This window comes from Electrona antarctica, assembly GCF_951216825.1.
Source record: "Electrona antarctica genome assembly, contig: scaffold_210, whole genome shotgun sequence".
Lineage (NCBI taxonomy): Eukaryota > Metazoa > Chordata > Actinopteri > Myctophiformes > Myctophidae > Electrona > Electrona antarctica.
In genome coordinates, this window is record NW_027637633.1 from 169,293 (window position 1) to 191,012 (window position 21,720).

The window sequence follows — 21,720 nt, forward strand, 5'->3', positions numbered from 1 at the left end:
CTACAAATATACACTTCTGTATAGCCATAAAGAACAGAACAGGAATTCATCATAGAGGAGGTAAAAAGGGAAAAGAAACATATCACACAGTGAGGGGGAAAGGGATGTGTGTGTGTGTGTGTGTGTGTGTGTGTGTGTGGGGGGGGGGGTCACAAGATTTGTGTTGGTGTTAAAATGTTTCAAAGAATATTCCACATTTTGTCACATTTTTTTTCCATGATACTTTTGAAAATACTTAGCCCATATAGATCTGCTATTTTCAATATCCTAGTGCAGTTGCTTCTTTTTGGGCTCGTTTCCATAGACCTAGTTTGGCTTATTTCTCCCACAAAACCTGGCAACGCTGCCCTGGCCGCCATGTTGGAAGTGTGAGCTGCCCCGTGCAGTGCAGTCAGTCAGACTCTGTTATTATCATTACTAAACTACACACACACACAGAAGCTCGCGCGAAGGAACCATTTAAAACAAAAAACACGACCATTTTAACGTTTTATAACAAAAACGGGGATTTAATTAATTTAGCGGCAGTGGCTGTGAGATTAAAACAAGCTAAACGATGTACCGCGGACGGCCTCCGCCGAGAGGCCCTCCTCCGTACTCCTCCTCCGGCGGCGGCGGACCTCCGTATGAAGGAGGCCCGCCGCCGCACCACCACCGGCCCGGTGGAGGAGGAGGTGGAGGAGGCTACCCGCCCGGGCCTCCCTCCTACCGGGACGACAGAGGAGGAGGAGGAGGAGGCCGGGGTCCTCCACCGCCGCCGCCTCACTACCACCACCACGGAGGAGGAGGAGGAGGAGGAGGCGGCGGACCCCCACCACCAGAGCCCTACCGCCGCTCCTCGCCGCCCCGCCGCAGGTACCCTTCCCCCGGCCCGGGCAGCAGGGAGCACCGCGGCCCGCCGCCCGCAGACTACTGGCCGCCCTCCTCCGGCTCTTCTGGCCCTGGAGGCAAAGCTAGAGAGGTAAAGGGATACATTCCATGCTATTATTTATGTATGAGCTGAATGTTGTTGTATATCAGTGGTTTACAAAGTAGTGGGGGGTCCGGGGACCCCCAGGGGTCCTTGAAGGGAGTTCCAGGGGGGTCCCCTGCAGGGCCTGGGGTCCTTGAAGGGAGTTCTAGGGGGTCCCCCAGCTAAATGATAGTTTGGAACAAAATGGACCCTTGTGGGTCTGTAACTCCGAGAGTGTACAAATGGACCCTTATGGGTCTGTAACTCTGAGAGTGTACAAATGGAACCAAATGGACCCTTATGGGTCTGTAACTCTGAGAGTGTACAAATGGAACCAAATGTGGTCCATTTGGTTCCATTTGTACACACTCAGAGTTACATTTACATTGATTTTACTATATACATTGGGGGTCCCACAGATAGAAATGCCATTAAATGGGGGTCCGTAGACTATAATGCATGTCAAACTGGGGGTCCTTGAAATTAAAATGGTTGAGAATCACTGCTAGAGACGTACACATCATCTCTTATGGGGGTCCCTGGCATATCTCTTCAAATGGGTGGTCCGTGGGGCTAATTAGTGTCAATTTGGGGGTCCTTGACATGGAAAAAGTTTGGGAACCACTGGTATACATATTATGGAACATAGCCTCGAATTGCACCTTTTCTAAACTACATTTGGTTGTATATTTTTGGAACACAACCTACTGTTCAGATAATGTTTACCTAACTTTGCTACTGCAGGGAAAACATGTACATGTGTTACTATTTGTTACTACAGGGAAAACATGTACATGTGTTACTATTTGTTACTACAGGGAAAACATGTACATGTGTTGCTATTTGTTACTACAGGGAAAACATGTACATGTGTTACTATTTGTTACTACAGGGAAAACATGTACATGTGTTACTATTTGTTACTACAGGGAAAACATGTACATGTGTTGCTATTTGTTACTACAGGGAAAACATGTACATGTGTTACTATTTGTTACTACAGGGAAAACATGTACATGTGTTACTATTTGTTACTACAGGGAAAACATGTACATGTGTTACTATTTGTTACTACAGGGAAAACATGTACATGTGTTACTATTTGTTACTACAGGGAAAACATGTACATGTGTTACTACAGGGAAAACATGTACATATGTTACTATTTGTTACCACAGGGAAAACATGTACATGTGTTACTATTTGTTGACTCCTTGAATGCTCAAATTCTTGCACTCTTTATTCTGTCCCTTTGTTTGCTGTGCTGTGTTTTTGCTCTTTGAATGTCATGCTATCTAATCATATCTATGCTTCTGCATTGTCTGTATGGAAGTACTCTTATGTACCAGGCAGTGTACGCAAGATGGAACAATGAAATACAACCTTGAACCGTGATAAACTACTACTAAACTACTACTATGCTGCATGCTTAAAGTTCGAGAGGTTAGACCTAAACCTACTAAATGGAGCCTCATAGTAGTGTATGTTTGTGTACGTCTGATGAATTGAAAATGGAGGACCCTGATGTAAGTCTTAGTGCTGCTTTTCATGGTGTCGTCCTCAAAAGTAGCAGTTTTTTTTGTATTTCGTTTGAAATGTACCCATTCTACATACTGTGAAACAAAACAAAGTTAGAGAGGTACCTTAAAACCTACTAAATCAGTGGGTTTTCAACCCTTTTCACCATTAATTTATTCTGCATTTGAGCCACGGACCACCATTTGATGACATTTAGCCTCTCAGACCCATCTGAGCCACGGACCACCTTTTGATGACATTTAGCCTCTCAGACCCATTTGAGCCACGGACCACCATTTGATAACATTTAGCCTCTCAGACCCATTTGAGCCACGGACCACCGTTTGATGACATTTAGCCTCTCAGACCCATTTGAGCCACGGACCACCGTTTGATGACATTTAGCCTCTCAGACCCATTTGAGCCACGGACCACCATTTGATGACATTTAGCCTCTCAGACCCATTTGAGCCACGGACCACCGTTTGATGACATTTAGCCTCTCAGACCCATTTGAGCCACGGACCACCTTTTGATGACATTTAGCCTCTCAGACCCATTTGAGCCACGGACCACCATTTGATGACATTTAGCCTATATATATATATATATATATATATATATATATATATATATATATATATATATATATATATATATATATATATATATATATAAAATATATATTCCAAATCTGTCCCACATTTGTCCCACATTTTCACAATTTTTCAAAAATAGTAGACCTACAAGCTCATAGTGCGGCACCCTGTGCCGCACTATGAGCTTGTATATCTGCTTTTTTTCAATAGCTAAAGTATAACATAATGCTTAAAACACCAAAAGGGGTTCCCGCCCAGAATGGATTCAAGTCGGAGCGGTAAAGCTGTGTTCACATGGGCAGATGCAAAGATACAGTCTACCATTCATTAAAGCTGTGTTCACATGGGCAGATGCAAAGATACAGTCTACCATTCATTAAAGCTGTGTTCACATGGGCAGATGCAAAGATACAGTCTACCATTCATTGCCAATGGAAGCCAGCGACACGATGAAGATGCATCGCGTCACCAAACTTTCCAAGACGCACAAAGTACCCAGTGGTCTATTTTGCCATTTTTACCAATTGCAGCATTTAACTCCCATTTAATTTTATATGGTTATAATGTGGTTATATTATTCATGTAGAAAACAGAAGAAGAAATGATTATTATAACTAAAGCTAGCAAAATAATCTAGAATAAGAAACAGTACAGTAGTACAGTAGTGCATCCCGTGGATGCAGAGGTCGTTGTTTTATTGCGTCCCTTAACTATAAACTGCGGTTTGGGATGCAAAATGCACCCTATTTTAATCTCTGTGTACGGAACCTCCGCAGCCCGTTCTGATAGATAAACAGAACCTCCGCAGCCCGTTCTGATAGATAAACAGAACCTCCGCAGCCCGTTCTGATAGATCAACAGAACCTCCGCAGCCCGTTCTGATAGATAAACAGAACCTCCGCAGCCCGTTCTGATAGATCAACAGAACCTCCGCAGCCCGTTCTGATAGATAAACAGAACCTCCGCAGCCCGTTCTGATAGATAAACAGAACCTCCGCAGCCCGTTCTGATAGATAAACAGAACCTCCGCAGCCCGTTCTGATAGATAAACAGAACCTCCGCAGCCAGTTCTGATAGATAAAGTGCTGTTTGGAGCACCAGCCTGATTCAGTCAGTGTTCCGTCAATTTGTTTTGTCATGTCACATGTACATCAAAGTACAAAACAGGAGGAGGAAACTGAAAACAATTCTCCATTTGCGTGCGTGCGTGCGTGCGTGCGTGCGTGCGTGCGTGCGTGCGTGCGTGCGTGCGTGCGTGCGTGCGTGTGTGCGTGCGTGCGTGCGTGCGTGCGTGCGTGTAAATGACTGGATATGATATAAGCAGGCTGCAGGGCCATTGGTTTATATCTGAAACCAAGATGGTGGTTTTTGACTATTTGGTCATAAAGAAATTAACTTCAGCTGCTGTTGCTTCACAACCTGCTGCTGTTGCTTCACAACCTAAACCTTTTTGTGTACTTTGGTTTATGATCCATACCGTTTACTGTATAATAGTTGTTACTGTGAAAAAACGTGTAAAGATTAGTTTGCATAGCTTTTAATTTGTACTTTTGTAACATCTCTGTGGTTGCGTGGTATCGACAATGGTATTCGAAATCGAATATCAATACTTTTCAAAATATCGTATCTAGGGATGCATCGAAAGGGAAATTCTTGGCCGAAACCGAATATAGGAAACAGTTGGCCGAAAACCGAATATCCGAATATATATCTTTTTTGCTACCATTGCTGTCATGGCCGTACCTTAAAGCTACCTGATTTATGGCAAAATAAAATAAATGGTTATGGCAAAACTTAAATAATAATCACTATTATGGGTCCATAAAAAAAAAAATCAGCTCTTTTGAATGCATTAATTGCATACACTATTCGTGATATATTTTCTGCCTATTCGGGCCGAAACTGAATAGGCATTTTTAGCCATTTTCTGCCGAATATTTCCTGCGGCCGAATATTCGGTCCATCACTATCAAAGTTTGTAATCCAGTTTCGTTCCTTCAGTGTCATGTAATGGTAACAAAGTAACAAAGCTATGCTAACTAAGTTACCGACTGATTGACAACATGAAACACTGAACTTGATAAAACAATATAAAAAAACAAAACAATGTTCAAACAAAGCACGCCTGATTACCAGGAACATAATATTATAGATTCATTGTAAAGCCTTATTCATTCTTGGTAGCGAAAGATGGCCGACGCACAAGCTCAAAATAAATACATGAATAAAAGAAAACAAGAAATAATCACATGGTGATATTTGTCAGGTGAAAGAAGCTCTGTCTCCGTTGTGTTCTCCCCCGTCATATTAGTGTGATTCTTAAACTGCTATGGTCCAATCACAGCTGAGCATAACATGGGCTGGAGTCCTTTTTGGCCATGCACCCCCTGTTACCTCCCGACCTAGCTGACGCACCCCCCCACATGGAAATATAAATTGCATACGCTATATAGAGACATATATTTCCTATTTATCCACATATATGCACATATATGAACCTGAATATGGCATATATATGCAGCATAGGCTATATTCTGCATATACTTGCCATATATTGGCCTAATATATGTAAAAAAACATAGCACCACCATTAGCCTTTTCATGTCGCGCACCCCCTAGAAGGTGCTCGCGCACCACAAGGGGTGCCACGCACCACAGCACCCCCTAGAAGGTGCTCGCGCACCACAAGGGGAGCACGCACCACAGCACCCCCTAGAAGGTGCTCGCGCACCACAAGGGGAGCACGCACCACAGCACCCCCTAGAAGGTGCTCGCGCACCACAAGGGGTGCCACGCACCCCCTAGAAGGTGCTCGCGCACCACAAGGGGTGCCACGCACCACAGCACCCCCTAGAAGGTGCTCGCGCACCCCAAGGGGTGCCACGCACCACAGCACCCCCTAGAAGGTGCTCGCGCACCACAAGGGGTGCCACGCAGCACAGCACCCCCTAGAAGGTGCTCGCGCACCACAAGGGGTGCCACGCACCACAGCACCCCCTAGAAGGTGCTCGCGCACCACAAGGGGTGCCACGCACCACAGCACCCCCTAGAAGGTGCTCGCGCACCACAAGGGGTGCCACGCACCCCCTAGAAGGTGCTCGCGCACCACAAGGGGTGCCACGCACCCCCTAGAAGGTGCTCGCGCACCACAAGGGGTGCCACGCACCCCCTAGAAGGTGCTCGCGCACCACAAGGGGTGCCACGCACCACAGTTTGGGAACCACTGGGCTAGACAAACCTCTCCACCAATAGTTTTCCAATATGATAAAACATTGTTTTATAAAAGAAATGCCACGCACATATTTCTCCAGTGCTACGGCAGGCCTAGTGACTCTGTAACGGCAGGCCTAATGACTCTGTAACGGCAGGCCTAGTGACTCTGTAACGGCAGGCCTAGTGACTGTAACGGCAGGCCTAGTGACTGTAACGGCAGGCCTAGTGACTCTGTAACGGCAGGCCTAGTGACTGTAACGGCAGGCCTAGTGACTCTGTAACGGCAGGCCTAGTGACTCTGTAACAGCAGGCCTAGTGACTCTGTAACGGCAGGCCTAGTGACTCTGTAACGGCAGGCCTAGTGACTGTAACGGCAGGCCTAGTGACTGTAACGGCAGGCCTAGTGACTCTGTAACGGCAGGCCTAGTGACTCTGTAACGGCAGGCCTAATGACTCTGTAACGGTAGGCCTAGTGACTGTAACGGCAGGCCTAGTGACTGTAACGGCAGGCCTAGTGACTCTGTAACGGCAGGCCTAGTGACTGTAACGGCAGGCCTAGTGACTGTAACGGCAGGCCTAGTGACTGTAACGGCAGGCCTAGTGCCTCTGTAACGGCAGGCCTAGTGCCTCTGTAACGGCAGGCCTAGTGCCTCTGTAACGGCAGGCCTAGTGACTGTAACGGCAGGCCTAGTGACTCTGTAACGGCAGGCCTAGTGACTGTAACGGCAGGCCTAGTGACTCTGTAACGGCAGGCCTAGTGACTGTAACGGCAGGCCTAGTGACTGTAACGGCAGGCCTAGTGACTCTGTAACGGCAGGCCTAGTGACTGTAACGGCAGGCCTAGTGACTGTAACGGCAGGCCTAGTGACTCTGTAACGGCAGGCCTAGTGACTCTGTAACGGCAGGCCTAGTGACTCTGTAACGGCAGGCCTAGTGACTCTGTAACGGCAGGCCTAGTGACTGTAACGGCAGGCCTAGTGACTGTAACGGCAGGCCTAGTGACTCTGTAACGGCAGGCCTAGTGACTCTGTAACGGCAGGCCTAGTGACTGTAACGGCAGGCCTAGTGACTCTGTAACGGCAGGCCTAGTGACTCTGTAACGGCAGGCCTAGTGACTCTGTAACGGCAGGCCTAGGGACTCTGTAACGGCAGGCCTAGTGACTCTGTAACGGCAGGCCTAGTGACTCTGTAACGGCAGGCCTAGTGACTGTAACGGCAGGCCTAGTGACTGTAACGGCAGGCCTAGTGACTCTGTAACGGCAGGCCTAGTGACTCTGTAACGGCAGGCCTAGTGACTGTAACGGCAGGCCTAGTGACTCTGTAACGGCAGGCCTAGTGACTCTGTAACGGCAGGCCTAGTGACTGTAACGGCAGGCCTAGTGACTCTGTAACGGCAGGCCTAGTGACTCTGTAACGGCAGGCCTAGTGACTCTGTAATGGCAGGCCTAGTGACTCTGTAACGGCAGGCCTAGGGACTCTGTAACGGCAGGCCTAGGGACTCTGTAACGGCAGGCCTAGGGACTCTGTAACGGCAGGCCTGGTGACTGTAACGGCAGGCCTAGGGACTCTGTAACGGCAGGCCTGGTTGACGGATTTGGAAGAGATCTAGAAGGTTCTGGTTCTAAAACTGAACCAGTATTTAATGTGTTAAAATCCATATTTACATTGGAATGAATGAGCCCGGCTGGAAAGTGTCTAAGTGGGAGTGTCTTAGTGGGAGAGGGCGGGGCTTAGCTAAAGGTAAAGAATGGATTATTACTTCAATGAATTGTTCCATCCATAGTTTGACTGATGTCGGGTGCGTTTGTTTTCTCTGCAGAGATCTCCCTCTCCTCGAGGAGGAGGGGGGGGAGGGGGGATGCCACTGGACCACAACCTGGTCATCACAGTTGGCAACGAGTTGACCGGGCCGTCTGGCTCCGCCCCCCCACGCCACCTACAGAACAGGTGACGCAACACACGCACACACGCACACACACACACACACACGCACACACACGCACACGCACACACACACACACACAGGCACACAGAGTAATAAAAAAGATCTGCTATTTTTCAATAGCTAAAGTATAACGCAATGCTTAAAAAAACAAAAGGGGTTCTCGCCCAGAATGGGTTAATATTTGACAATGTGTTTTCTGTTTCCAGAGACGGCCCGTCGAGGCGCTCAAGCCACGAGCGCGGGGGCGGCGGCGGCCGGAGGCGGAGTCCCAGCCGCGACAGGGGGGAGAGGGGTCGGAGCCGGGGGCGGAGTCGCAGCAAGGAGCGCAGCAGGGCCAAGAGCCGCGGGCGCAGCAAGAGCCGCCCGCGCAGCCACACGCGCAGCCCCCCCAGCCCCGCGCACAGCCGGGCACGCAGCCGCGTGCGGAACACCCCCAGCCCCGACCGCTCCAGGGCGCGCAGCCGCGCTCGCAGCCACGTCCGGAACACGCCCAGCCCGGACCGGAGCCGAGCCAAGAGCCGGGGCCGGACCACCCCCAGCCCGGACCGGAGCCGGGCCAAGAGCCGGGGCCGGAGCAAGAGCCGCCCGCGCAGCAGGTCCAGATCCAAGTCCAGGTCCAGGTCCAGGTCTAGGAGTCACAGCAGAGGACGCAGCAGAGGACGCAGCGTGGCGCGCAAGGTGCTTACTTTACTAACAGAGGACGCAGCGTGGCGCGCAAGGTGCTTACTTTACTAACAGAGGACGCAGCGTGGCGCGCAAGGTGCTTACTTTACTAACAGAGGACGCAGCGTGGCGCGCAAGGTGCTTACTTTACTAACAGAGGACGCAGCGTGGCGCGCAAGGTGCTTACTTTACTAACAGAGGACGCAGCGTGGCGCGCAAGGTGCTTACTTTACTAACAGAGGACGCAGCGTGGCGCGCAAGGTGCTTACTTTACTAACAGAGGACGCAGCGTGGCGCGCAAGGTGCTTACTTTACTAACAGAGGACGCAGCGTGGCGCGCAAGGTGCTTACTTTACTAACAGAGGACGCAGCGTGGCGCGCAAGGGGCTTACTTTACTAACAGAGGACGCAGCGTGCCGCGCAAGGTGCTTACTTTACTAACACAGACGCAGCGTGGCGCGCAAGGGGCTTACTTTACTAACAGAGGACGCAGCGTGGCGCGCAAGGGGCTTACTTTACTAACAGAGGACGCAGCGTGGCGCGCAAGGGGCTTACTTTACTAACAGAGGACGCAGCGTGCCGCGCAAGGTGCTTACTTTACTAACACAGACGCAGCGTGGCGCGCAAGGGGCTTACTTTACTAACAGAGGACGCAGCGTGGCGCGCAAGGGGCTTACTTTACTAACAGAGGACGCAGCGTGGCGCGCAAGGGGCTTACTTTACTAACAGAGGACGCAGCGTGCCGCGCAAGGTGCTTACTTTACTAACAGAGGACGCAGCGTGGCGCGCAAGGTGCTTACTTTACTAACAGAGGACGCAGCGTGGCGCGCAAGGTGCTTACTTTACTAACAGAGGACGCAGCGTGGCGCGCAAGGGGCTTACTTTACTAACACAGACGCAGCGTGGCGCGCAAGGTGCTTACTTTACTAACAGAGGACGCAGCGTGGCGCGCAAGGTGCTTACTTTACTAACACAGACGCAGCGTGGCGCGCAAGGTGCTTACTTTACTAACAGAGGACGCAGCGTGGCGCGCAAGGTGCTTACTTTACTAACAGAGGACGCAGCGTGGCGCGCAAGGTGCTTACTTTACTAACAGGACGCAGTGTGGCGCGCAAGGTGCTTACTTTACTAACACAGACGCAGCGTGGCGCGCAAGGTGCTTACTTTACTAACAGGACGCAGTGTGGCGCGCAAGGGGCTTACTTTACTAACACAGACGCAGCGTGGCGCGCAAGGTGCTTACTTTACTAACAGAGGACGCAGCGTGGCGCGCAAGGTGCTTACTTTACTAACACAGACGCAGCGTGGCGCGCAAGGTGCTTACTTTACTAACAGAGGACGCAGCGTGGCGCGCAAGGGGCTTACTTTACTAACAGAGGACGCAGCGTGGCGCGCAAGGTGCTTACTTTACTAACACAGACGCAGTGTGGCGCGCAAGGGGCTTACTTTACTAACAGAGGACGCAGCGTGGCGCGCAAGGTGCTTACTTTACTAACAGAGGACGCAGCGTGGCGCGCAAGGTGCTTACTTTACTAACAGAGGACGCAGCGTGGCGCGCAAGGTGCTTACTTTACTAACAGAGGACGCAGCGTGGCGCGCAAGGGGCTTACTTTACTAACAGAGGACGCAGCGTGGCGCGCAAGGTGCTTACTTTACTAACAGAGGACGCAGCGTGGCGCGCAAGGTGCTTACTTTACTAACAGAGGACGCAGCGTGGCGCGCAAGGTGCTTACTTTACTAACAGAGGACGCAGCGTGGCGCGCAAGGTGCTTACTTTACTAACAGAGGACGCAGCGTGGCGCGCAAGGTGCTTACTTTACTAACAGAGGACGCAGCGTGGCGCGCAAGGTGCTTACTTTACTAACAGAGGACGCAGCGTGGCGCGCAAGGGGCTTACTTTACTAACAGAGGACGCAGCGTGGCGCGCAAGGTGCTTACTTTACTAACAGAGGACGCAGCGTGGCGCGCAAGGGGCTTACTTTACTAACAGAGGACGCAGCGTGGCGCGCAAGGTGCTTACTTTACTAACAGAGGACGCAGCGTGGCGCGCAAGGTGCTTACTTTACTAACAGAGGACGCAGCGTGGCGCGCAAGGTGCTTACTTTACTAACAGAGGACGCAGCGTGGCGCGCAAGGTGCTTACTTTACTAACAGAGGACGCAGCGTGGCGCGCAAGGTGCTTACTTTACTAACAGAGGACGCAGCGTGGCGCGCAAGGTGCTTACTTTACTAACAGAGGACGCAGCGTGGCGCGCAAGGGGCTTACTTTACTAACAGAGGACGCAGCGTGGCGCGCAAGGTGCTTACTTTACTAACAGAGGACGCAGTGTGGCGCGCAAGGTGCTTACTTTACTAACAGAGGACGCAGTGTGGCGCGCAAGGTGCTTACTTTACTAACAGAGGACGCAGCGTGGCGCGCAAGGTGCTTACTTTACTAACAGAGGACGCAGTGTGGCGCGCAAGGTGCTTACTTTACTAACAGGACGCAGTGTGGCGCGCAAGGTGCTTACTTTACTAACACAGACGCAGCGTGGCGCGCAAGGTGCTTACTTTACTAACAGGACGCAGTGTGGCGCGCAAGGTGCTTACTTTACTAACACAGACGCAGCGTGGCGCGCAAGGTGCTTACTTTACTAACAGAGGACGCAGCGTGGCGCGCAAGGTGCTTACTTTACTAACAGAGGACGCAGCGTGGCGCGCAAGGTGCTTACTTTACTAACAGAGGACGCAGCGTGGCGCGCAAGGGGCTTACTTTACTAACACAGACGCAGTGGTCATTTAAAACTACAGTATACTTCATTAGGACGGCCAAGAGTGAATTAAACAATGAAAACATAACTCGGGGAAACTCGGGAGGGAAAGTGTTCTACAGTCAATTAGTTTGTGTAACTCGTGTTCAGCAGTCAAAGTGATATTTAACACCCTGAGCGCCATAAACGGAGGTCTCCGTCCTATCAAATAGTAACGCTCGGGACGGAGATTAATAAAAGGTGAGGTCAAGATGGCGCCTGGTGCACCTTGAAATGCTCCCCGTAGCTGCAAACCGCTGGGCGCCTTGATTTAATGGTCCTATGTACACCCCGGGGGTTAAACCGTTGGGCGCCTTGATTTAATGGTCCTAAGTACACCCCGGGGGTTAAACCGCTGGGGCCACTAGAACAACTCAGCAGCGCCTGGGCCGATGGAGCCAGGGTGAAAAGAATGCCTTGATAAAAGGCTCCAAGCCGACCGCAGCTTAAAGAATGCCTTGATAAAAGGCTCCACGCCGACCGCAGCTTAAAGAATGCCTTGATAAAAGGCTCCAAGCCGACCGCAGCTTAAAGAATGCCTTGATAAAAGGCTCCAAGCCGACCGCAGCTTAAAGAATGCCTTGATAAAAGGCTCCACGCCGACCGCAGCTTAAAGAATGCCTTGATAAAAGGCTCCAAGCCGACCGCAGCTTAAAGAATGCCTTGATAAAAGGCTCCAAGCCGACCGCAGCTTAAAGAATGCCTTGATAAAAGGCTCCAAGCCGACCGCAGCTTAAATAGGTGAAAAATCAACTGCGACGGAACGGGCTGCGATGCGATTATTGTTTCTCTTAAAAAAAACAAAAAAAACACTGCCTAGCGCGAGGCCTCGCATGCGCAAGGCCCTGTGCGGCGGCACCATTCGCACTACCCAAAAAGCGGCCCTGCATATTATTGTCTCCCCCTGTTTAACGTTCCTCTCCTGACCAACACTGACCGGACAGCGTTCCTCTCCTGACCAACACTGACCGGACAACGTAACGTTCCTCTCCTGACCAACACTGACCGGACAACGTAACGGTCCTCTCCTGACCAACACTGACCGGACAACGTGTTAACGTTCCTCTCCTGACCAACACTGACCGGACAACGTTCCTCTCCTGACCAACACTGACCGGACAACGTGTTAACGTTCCTCTCCTGACCAACACTGACCGGACAACGTTCCTCTCCTGACCAACACTGACCGGACAACGTGTTAACGTTCCTCTCCTGACCAACGTTCCTCTCCTGACCAACACTGACCGGACAACGTAACGTTCCTCTCCTGACCAACACTGACCGGACAACGTGTTAACGTTCCTCTCCTGACCAACACTGACCGGACAACGTGTTAACGTTCCTCTCCTGACCAACGTTCCTCTCCTGACCAACACTGACCGGACAACGTAACGTTCCTCTCCTGACCAACACTGACCGGACAACGTAACGATACGGGGTGTTAACGTTCCTCTCCTGACCAACACAACAACGTAACGTTCCTCTCCTGACCAACGTTCCTCTCCTGACCAACACAACAACGTAACGTTCCTCTCCTGACCAACACAACAACGTAACGGTCCTCTCCTGACCAACACAACAACGTAACGGTCCTCTCCTGACCAACACAACAACGTAACGGTCCTCTCCTGACCAACACAACAACGTAACGTTCCTCTCCTGACCAACACAACAACGTAACGGTCCTCTCCTGACCAACACAACAACGTAACGGTCCTCTCCTGACCAACACAACAACGTAACGGTCCTCTCCTGACCAACACAACAACGTAACGGTCCTCTCCTGACCAACACAACAACGTAACGGTCCTCTCCTGACCAACACAACAACGTAACGGTCCTCTCCTGACCAACACAACAACGTAACGGTCCTCTCCTGACCAACACAACAACGTAACGGTCCTCTCCTGACCAACACAACAACGTAACGGTCCTCTCCTGACCAACACAACAACGTAACGTTCCTCTCCTGACCAACACAACAACGTAACGTTCCTCTCCTGACCAACACAACAACGTAACGGTCCTCTCCTGACCAACACAACAACGTAACGGTCCTCTCCTGACCAACACAACAACGTAACGGTCCTCTCCTGACCAACACAACAACGTAACGGTCCTCTCCTGACCAACACAACAACGTAACGTTCCTCTCCTGACCAACACAACAACGTAACGTTCCTCTCCTGACCAACACAACAACGTAACGTTCCTCTCCTGACCAACACAACAACGTAACGGTCCTCTCCTGACCAACACAACAACGTAACGGTCCTCTCCTGACCAACACAACAACGTAACGGTCCTCTCCTGACCAACACAACAACGTAACGGTCCTCTCCTGACCAACACAACAACGTAACGTTCCTCTCCTGACCAACACAACAACGTAACGTTCCTCTCCTGACCAACACAACAACGTAACGGTCCTCTCCTGACCAACACAACAACGTAACGGTCCTCTCCTGACCAACACAACAACGTAACGGTCCTCTCCTGACCAACACAACAACGTAACGGTCCTCTCCTGACCAACACAACAACGTAACGGTCCTCTCCTGACCAACACAACAACGTAACGGTCCTCTCCTGACCAACACAACAACGTAACGGTCCTCTCCTGACCAACACAACAACGTAACGGTCCTCTCCTGACCAACACAACAACGTAACGGTCCTCTCCTGACCAACACAACAACGTAACGGTCCTCTCCTGACCAACACAACAACGTAACGGTCCTCTCCTGACCAACACAACGGGGTGTTAACGGGGTGTTAACGGGGTGTTAACGGGGTGTTAACGGTCCTCTCCTGACCAACACTGACCAACACAACAACGTAACGATAAAAAACCTCCTAAACTCTTTTTCAGCCGAGCCGCGAGCGCAGCCGCAGCCGCAGCGTGAGCACCAGCAGTACCAGCAGCAGCCAGAGCAGCGACGGGGGCGCCGACGAGCAGGACGACAACAAGAAGAAGAGCAAGAAGAACAAGAAGGAGTTCCAGGAGCTGGAGCTGGCGCGGCGGAGGAAGGCTCTGGAGGAGACCCTCGGACAGCCCACCAAGTCCATCCTCAAGAAGAGGTTGGACTCTGAAGACTCTACTCCTATCAGGGTACGTAGATCAGTGGTTCCCACACTTTTTCATGTCAAGGACCCCCAAATTGACCCTAATGAGCCCTACGGACCCCCATTTGAAAAAGATATGCCAGGGACCCCCATGAGAGAAGATTTTGACGGCTCTGTTGTCCTCTGTGTCTCCAGAGCGTAGACTCTAGCTAAACGTTGTCCTCTGTGTTTCCAGAGCATAGACTCTAGCTAAACGTTGTCCTCTGTGTCTCCAGAGCGTAGACTCTAGCTAAACGTTGTCTTCTGTGTCTCCAGAGCGTAGAGTCTAGCTAAACGTTGTCCTCTGTGTCTCCAGAGCGTAGACTCTAGCTAAACGTTGTCCTCTGTGTCTCCAGAGCGTAGACTCTAGCTAAACGTTGTCCTCTGTGTCTCCAGAGCGTAGACTCTAGCTAAACGTTGTCCTCTGTGTCTCCAGAGCGTAGACTCTAGCTAAACGTTGTCTTCTGTGTCTCCAGAGCATAGACTCTAGCTAAACGTTGTCCTCTGTGTCTCCAGAGCGTAGAGTCTAGCTAAACGTTGTCCTCTGTGTCTCCAGAGGTAGACTCTAGCTAAACGTTGTCCTCTGTGTCTCCAGAGGGTAGACTCTAGCTAAACGTTGTCCTCTGTGTCTCCAGAGCGTAGACTCTAGCTAAACATTGTCCTCTGTGTCTCCAGAGCGTAGACTCTAGCTAAACGTTGTCCTCTGTGTCTCCAGAGCGTAGACTCTAGCTAAACGTTGTCCTCTGTGTCTCCAGAGGGTAGACTCTAGCTAAACGTTGTCCTCTGTGTCTCCAGAGGGTAGACTCTAGCTAAACGTTGTCCTCTGTGTCTCCAGAGCGTAGACTCTAGCTAAACGTTGTCCTCTGTGTCTCCAGAGCGTAGACTCTAGCTAAACGTTGTCCTCTGTGTCCCCAGAGCGTGGACTCTAGCTAAACGTTGTCCTCTGTGTCTCCAGAGCGTAGACTCTAGCTAAACGTTGTCCTCTGTGTCTCCAGAGCGTAGACTCTAGCTAAACGTTGTCCTCTGTGTCTCCAGAGCGTGGACTCTAGCTAAACGTTGTCCTCTGTGTCTCCAGAGCGTGGACTCGCCACGGGGAGGACTGGACACGTCGAGCATGTCGCGCGTGGCAGAGCGCCTCCTGGGGGCCGTGAAGGGAATGGAGCCCGACTCGCTGGCCTCCATGCTGTCCCAGCTCAGAGAGCACCCCCACATGGCGCAGCGCGCCGGGCTCGACCAATCGGAGATGGCCGGCCTGCTGGAGCTGCTGGGAGGGGGCGGAGCCAAGCTGGACGACAGGTGAGGATGGGAGACGGACGCTCAGTTTGACGCTGAGGTCATCGATAGCCAATAAGGGCCTTTCTCGACCCCACCCCTCTCCAATTGTTTATATTGTGTTTAGGATCCAAGATGGCCGCAGCACCAGGAGGGGGTGGGGCGGAGGTGACCTTACTGGGCTGCGTTCACACATTCAAGACACCTGTCTTGTGTCTGTTTAGTGGTCGCTCCAATGGAAGCCCATATGGTTTGACCAAACATTTTGTTTGGGGGTGCAGAACACATCCATCAAAGCTGTGTTCAGACACAAGTCAGGTGTCAGACACAAGGCAAGTGTCTTGAATGCAGCCCAGTAAGTCAAAGTCGTACGATTAGTCAAAGGCCTATACGTGATGGGTGAATTGGTCATTTATTTGATTAATAGTTAGTTATCATAGTGAAACTCCCCCAGTTGATTACTTACACGAAGACAATGATTTATTGTGTTACACATTTTATGAAATTGTACATTTAAATATGCAAATTAGGCATTATGTAGGAAAATATGCAATAAATAGAAAATGTGAAAAAGCTACTACTGTGGGAGGGTTATCATATATTAATTTACTTATATTGACAATTTAATATAGGTAGGCCTGAATTCATAATTAAAGTCTGGAGGTCTGGAGGTCTGGCTCATGGACTAAAAACTGGTTCTGAACGGAACCGGCTCCCAACCGGGTCTCAGAGTTACAGTCCTGTTAGGGTCATTCAGGCCTATTGCTCTTTATATATATATATATAAGGACATTTTGAAAATCTTGCCTTATATCGAATGTTACTGGTATGGTCACATATAAACCCCTTTAAAAAAATAATTGCTCTATGCTAACAGCCGCTCAGCAAGTGGATTCATGAATATGTATATAGACAATATTTTAGGCCAGTAAAATAGACTATATACCAAATGTCCCACTTCAAAGAAAACATTTGAATAGTTGACTGCCGGACTCAATTAGGTTTCATGAGGTGAAATTGTAATTGATAGAAAACAAGTAATTTTTTTAACTACTTCAAGTACCAGGTCTTATTACTTAATTTAAGACCTGGTACAGACGGACAAAAACAAATCACTTTCCGTTACTTACCTTAAAAAAAAAACGACATGGATCAGGTACTTACCCTAAAAAAAAACCCGACATGGATCAGGTACTTACCCTAAAAAACCCCCGACATGGATCAGCTACTTACCCTAAAAAAAACCCGACATGGATCAGGTACTTACCCTTAAAAAAACCCGACATGGATCAGGTACTTACCCTAAAAAAAACCCCGACATGGATCAGGTACTTACCCTAAAAGAAAACCCGACATGGATCAGCTACTTACCCTAAAAAAACCCGACATGGATCAGCTACTTACCCTAAAAAAAACCCGACATGGATCAGCTACTTACCCTAAAAAAAACCCGACATGGATCAGCTACTTACCCTAAAAAAAACCCGACATGGATCAGCTACTTACCCTAAAAAAAACCCGACATGGATCAGCTACTTACCCTAAAAAAAAACCCGACATGGATCAGCTACTTACCCTAAAAAAAAACCCGACATGGATCAGCTACTTACCCTAAAAAAAACCCGACATGGATCAGGTACTTACCCTAAAAAAAAACAGACATGGATCAGCTACTTACCCTAAAAAAACCCGACATGGATCAGGTACTTACCCTAAAAAAAAACCCGACATGGATCAGCTACTTACCCTAAAAAAAACCCGACATGGATCAGGTACTTACCCTTAAAAAAAACCCGACATGGATCAGGTACTTACCCTAAAAAAAACCCGACATGGATCAGGTACTTACCCTAAAAGAAAACCCGACATGGATCAGCTACTTACCCTAAAAAAACCCGACATGGATCAGCTACTTACCCTAAAAAAAAAACGACATGGATCAGCTACTTACCCTAAAAAAAACCCGACATGGATCAGCTACTTACCCTAAAAAAACCCGACATGGATCAGCTACTTACCCAAAAAAAAACCCGACATGGATCAGCTACTTACCCTAAAAAAAAACCCGACATGGATCAGCTACTTACCCTAAAAAAAAACCCGACATGGATCAGCTACTTACCCTAAAAAAAACCCGACATGGATCAGGTACTTACCCTAAAAAAAACCCGACATGGATCAGCTACTTACCCTAAAAAAACCCGACATGGATCAGCTACTTACCCTAAAAAAATCACACCCGTGTGAACTGAGTGGTGTAAGGTCTTAGCCTGTCTGACGTAATTAAATCATGTCTGACGTAATGAAATCACACCCGGGTGAACAGGGTGAACATAGCAACCATGCTCATTTATTCTGCACAAACAAAGCCAGTTGTATGAAATCACACCCGGGTGAACAGGGTGAACATAGCAACCATGTTCATTTTTTCTGCACAACAAAGCCAGTTGTAGGAGTGGTTTACACCACTCAAAAAACCCGACATGGATCAGCTACTTACCCTAAAAAAAACCCGACATGGATCAGGTACTTACCCTAAAAAAAACCCGACATGGATCAGCTACTTACCCTAAAAAAACCCCGACATGGATCAGGTACTTACCCTAAAAAAAACCTGACATGGATCAGCTACTTACCCTAAAACACCTGTGATTAACCCAACCCACATGCATCAGGCGCCTCTCTACTAACCGTGACAGCAGGCCCAAAGACGACATCGACGACGAGGAGAAGTTCCTGTATGGAGACAGCAGCGAGGAGCCCCGAGGACCGCCCCCCGCAGGCTCCGCCCCCTCCTCCTCCCACCACCACCACCCCGCCTACTCCGACCTGTACGGTGACGTCACGGAGGACTCGCTGTACGGAGACCTGTACCCCCCTCCCCCCCCGCAGCAACACGTTTACAACCTCACACAGGTCAGTACCCTTAGAAACACTTAGAAAACATAAAGTAGCTCATAACATGTCTATGTTGGATTTTTATGAAACAAACACTTTGCAGATAGAAAAAGCATCATTCAAGCTTTTTGTACGGCTGCAATGTTGGTGAGTTTGACATAATTTAATACAATTAGATAGGACTTTGTCTGTTTAGATGTATGGGCGGTCAATGGCAAATTGCGGCTAGTTCCCACCCTGCCAGTAACTTGTGGAAAGATGACCGCCGTGTGCATTATGGTCTATTGAGTATTCAAACATGCGTATTCTGAACATTTTGAGCATCTCAGAATATCTGTAGCTCCAACGGTTTAGAAGTTAGAGCCATGTTTCAACTAGCGGTCATCTTAAATAGGGTGTGGTCATTTTCAGGTATTTTGTCCCGGATAGAGAATTAGCCATAGTTCCCAAGTTGTCCGCGGCGGTCATATTAGCCAAGAACAGTTGAGATATTCTCTCCTAAATGAAGTGCAACATATCTTAGCCAGGTCCTAGACTAAAGTAAGTGTTTGTGTGTGTGTGTGTGTGTGTGCACGTGGCTGCACGTGGCTGTGTGTGCACGTGGCTGTGTGTGTGTGCACGTGGCCGTGCCCAGGTGCAGTCCGGCGGGCCAGAGGTTCAGTACCAGAGCAGCAGCAGCAGACCCACCCTGACTACAGACAACAACATCACGGTTCAGGTACAAACATGACCTTTTAACTACTCTCTATCCCAGAGCAGAGGGACGGGTCCTCCATGCTTCTGGTCCTGGTATCCCAGAGCAGAGGGACGGGTCCTCCATGCTTCTGGTCCTGGTATCCCAGAGCAGAGAGACGGGTCCTCCATGCTTCTGGTCCTGGTATCCCAGAGCAGAGGGACGGGTCCTCCATGCTTCTGGTCCTGGTATCCCAGAGCAGAGGGACGGGTCCTCCATGCTTCTGGTCCTGGTATCCCAGAGCAGAGGGACGGGTCCTCCATGCTTCTGGTCCTGGTATCCCATTGACGATTCTACAAATGTCTTCTAAATCCTGACGGTGGTGCTGAAACATTTTCATGTCAAGGACCCCCAAAAATATATAATTGGCCGCCGACCCCCATCTGAAAATATGTTGTTCCAGGGAACCCCCCAGAAGCAAAGATTTTTTAAGCATTATGTTATACTTTATCTATTGAAAAATAGCAGATCTACAAGCTCGTAGCGCGGCACCGAGTGCCGCGCTATGAGCTTGTAGATCTGCTATTTTTTTTTTAAATCGTGAAAATGTGGCGCAAATCTTTGAATATATATTCTTTCGGAGCGAACGATTTGAACTCAAATATTAGCTTCTGGAGGGCTCCCTGGAACAACATATTCTCAGATGGGGGTCTTCTGGAGGGCTCCCTGGAACAACATATTTTCAGATGGGGGTCGGAGGCCTCTGGAGGGCTCCCTGGAACAACATATTTTCAGATGGGGGTCGGAGGCCAATTACAGATCATTTTTGGGGTCCTTGACGTGAAATAGTTTGAGAACCACTGACACAAACATGGGGGTTTTCAGAAAACTGTCAGGATTTAGAAGACATTTAGTAGAATCGTCCTCGGGTCTAAATATGTTAATGTGGGGGGGGGGGGGGGTATTTAAGGTGTCCAACCCCCCCTCTGCCTCCTACAGTATAATAATAATGTGTGGGGGGGGGGGGGGGGTATTTAAGGTGTCCAACCCCCCCTCTGCCTCCTACAGTATAATAATAATGTGGGGGGGGGGGGGGGGGGGTATTTAAGGTGTCCAACCCCCCCTCTGCCTCCTACAGTATAATAATAATGTGTGGGGGGGGGGGGGGGGTATTTAAGGTGTCCAACCCCCCCTCTGCCTCCTACAGTATAATAATAATGTGGGGGGGGGGGGGGGGGGGGTATTTAAGGTGTCCAACCCCCCCTCTGCCTCCTACAGTATAATAATAATGTGGGGGGGGGGGGGGGGTATTTAAGGTGTCCAACCCCCCCTCTGCCTCCTACAGTATAATAATAATGTGGGGGGGGGGGGGGGGGGGGGGGGGGTTATTTAAGGTGTCCAACCCCCCCTCTGCCTCCTACAGTATAATAATAATGTGGGGAGGGGGGGGGGGGTATTTAAGGTGTCCAACCCCCCCTCTGCCTCCTACAGTATAATAATAATGTGGGGGGGGGGGGGGGGGGGTATTTAAGGTGTCCAACCCCCCCTCTGCCTCCTACAGTATAATAATAATGTGGGGGGGGGGGGGGTATTTAAGGTGTCCAACCCCCCCTCTGCCTTCTACAGTATAATAATAATGTGGGGGGGGGGGGGGTCTTTAAGGTGTCCAACCCCCCCTCTGCCTTCTACAGTATAATAATAATGTGGGGGGGGGGTCTTTAAGGTGTCCAACCCCCCCTCTGCCGCCTATGGTCCCGGCGGCGGGGGGGAGACCCTGGAGGAGAGCGAGCGTCAGGCGGTGGAGGAGTACGAGAAACTGCAGGACCTCCTGAAGACCATCGGCCTGGACCTGGGAGTGGCTGACCTCAGCAAGATGGCCGCCAGGTAGGGACATTATTTTACTGCACCTCAGCAAGACGGCCACCAGGTAGGGACATTATTTTACTGCACCTCAGCAAGATGGCCGCCAGGTAGGGACATTATTTTTACTGGACCTGGGAGTGGCTGACCTCAGAAAGATGGCCGCCAGGTAGGGACATTATTTTACTGGACCTGGGAGTGGCTGACCTCAGAAAGATGGCCGCCAGGTAGGG

General features: G+C 49.9%; 1 protein-coding gene across 2 annotated transcripts in view; it reads left to right on the top strand.

Annotated features, from left to right (window-relative positions):
- Nucleotides 1–358: 358 nt before the first annotated feature.
- The window catches only part of znf318 (zinc finger protein 318), a 51,069-nt gene continuing 29,707 nt past the window's right edge, over nt 359–21,720 (top strand). For both annotated transcript variants that reach the window (XM_079531623.1, XM_079531624.1), the window contains exons 1-8: nt 359–961; nt 8,102–8,229; nt 8,434–8,905; nt 14,552–14,791; nt 15,860–16,080; nt 18,732–18,972; nt 19,589–19,672; nt 21,351–21,511. In XM_079531623.1, coding sequence (XP_079387749.1) covers nt 557–961; nt 8,102–8,229; nt 8,434–8,905; nt 14,552–14,791; nt 15,860–16,080; nt 18,732–18,972; nt 19,589–19,672; nt 21,351–21,511 — 1,952 coding nt within the window. In that variant the 5' untranslated portion in view covers nt 359–556. The remainder of the gene's footprint in view (nt 962–8,101; nt 8,230–8,433; nt 8,906–14,551; nt 14,792–15,859; nt 16,081–18,731; nt 18,973–19,588; nt 19,673–21,350; nt 21,512–21,720) is intronic.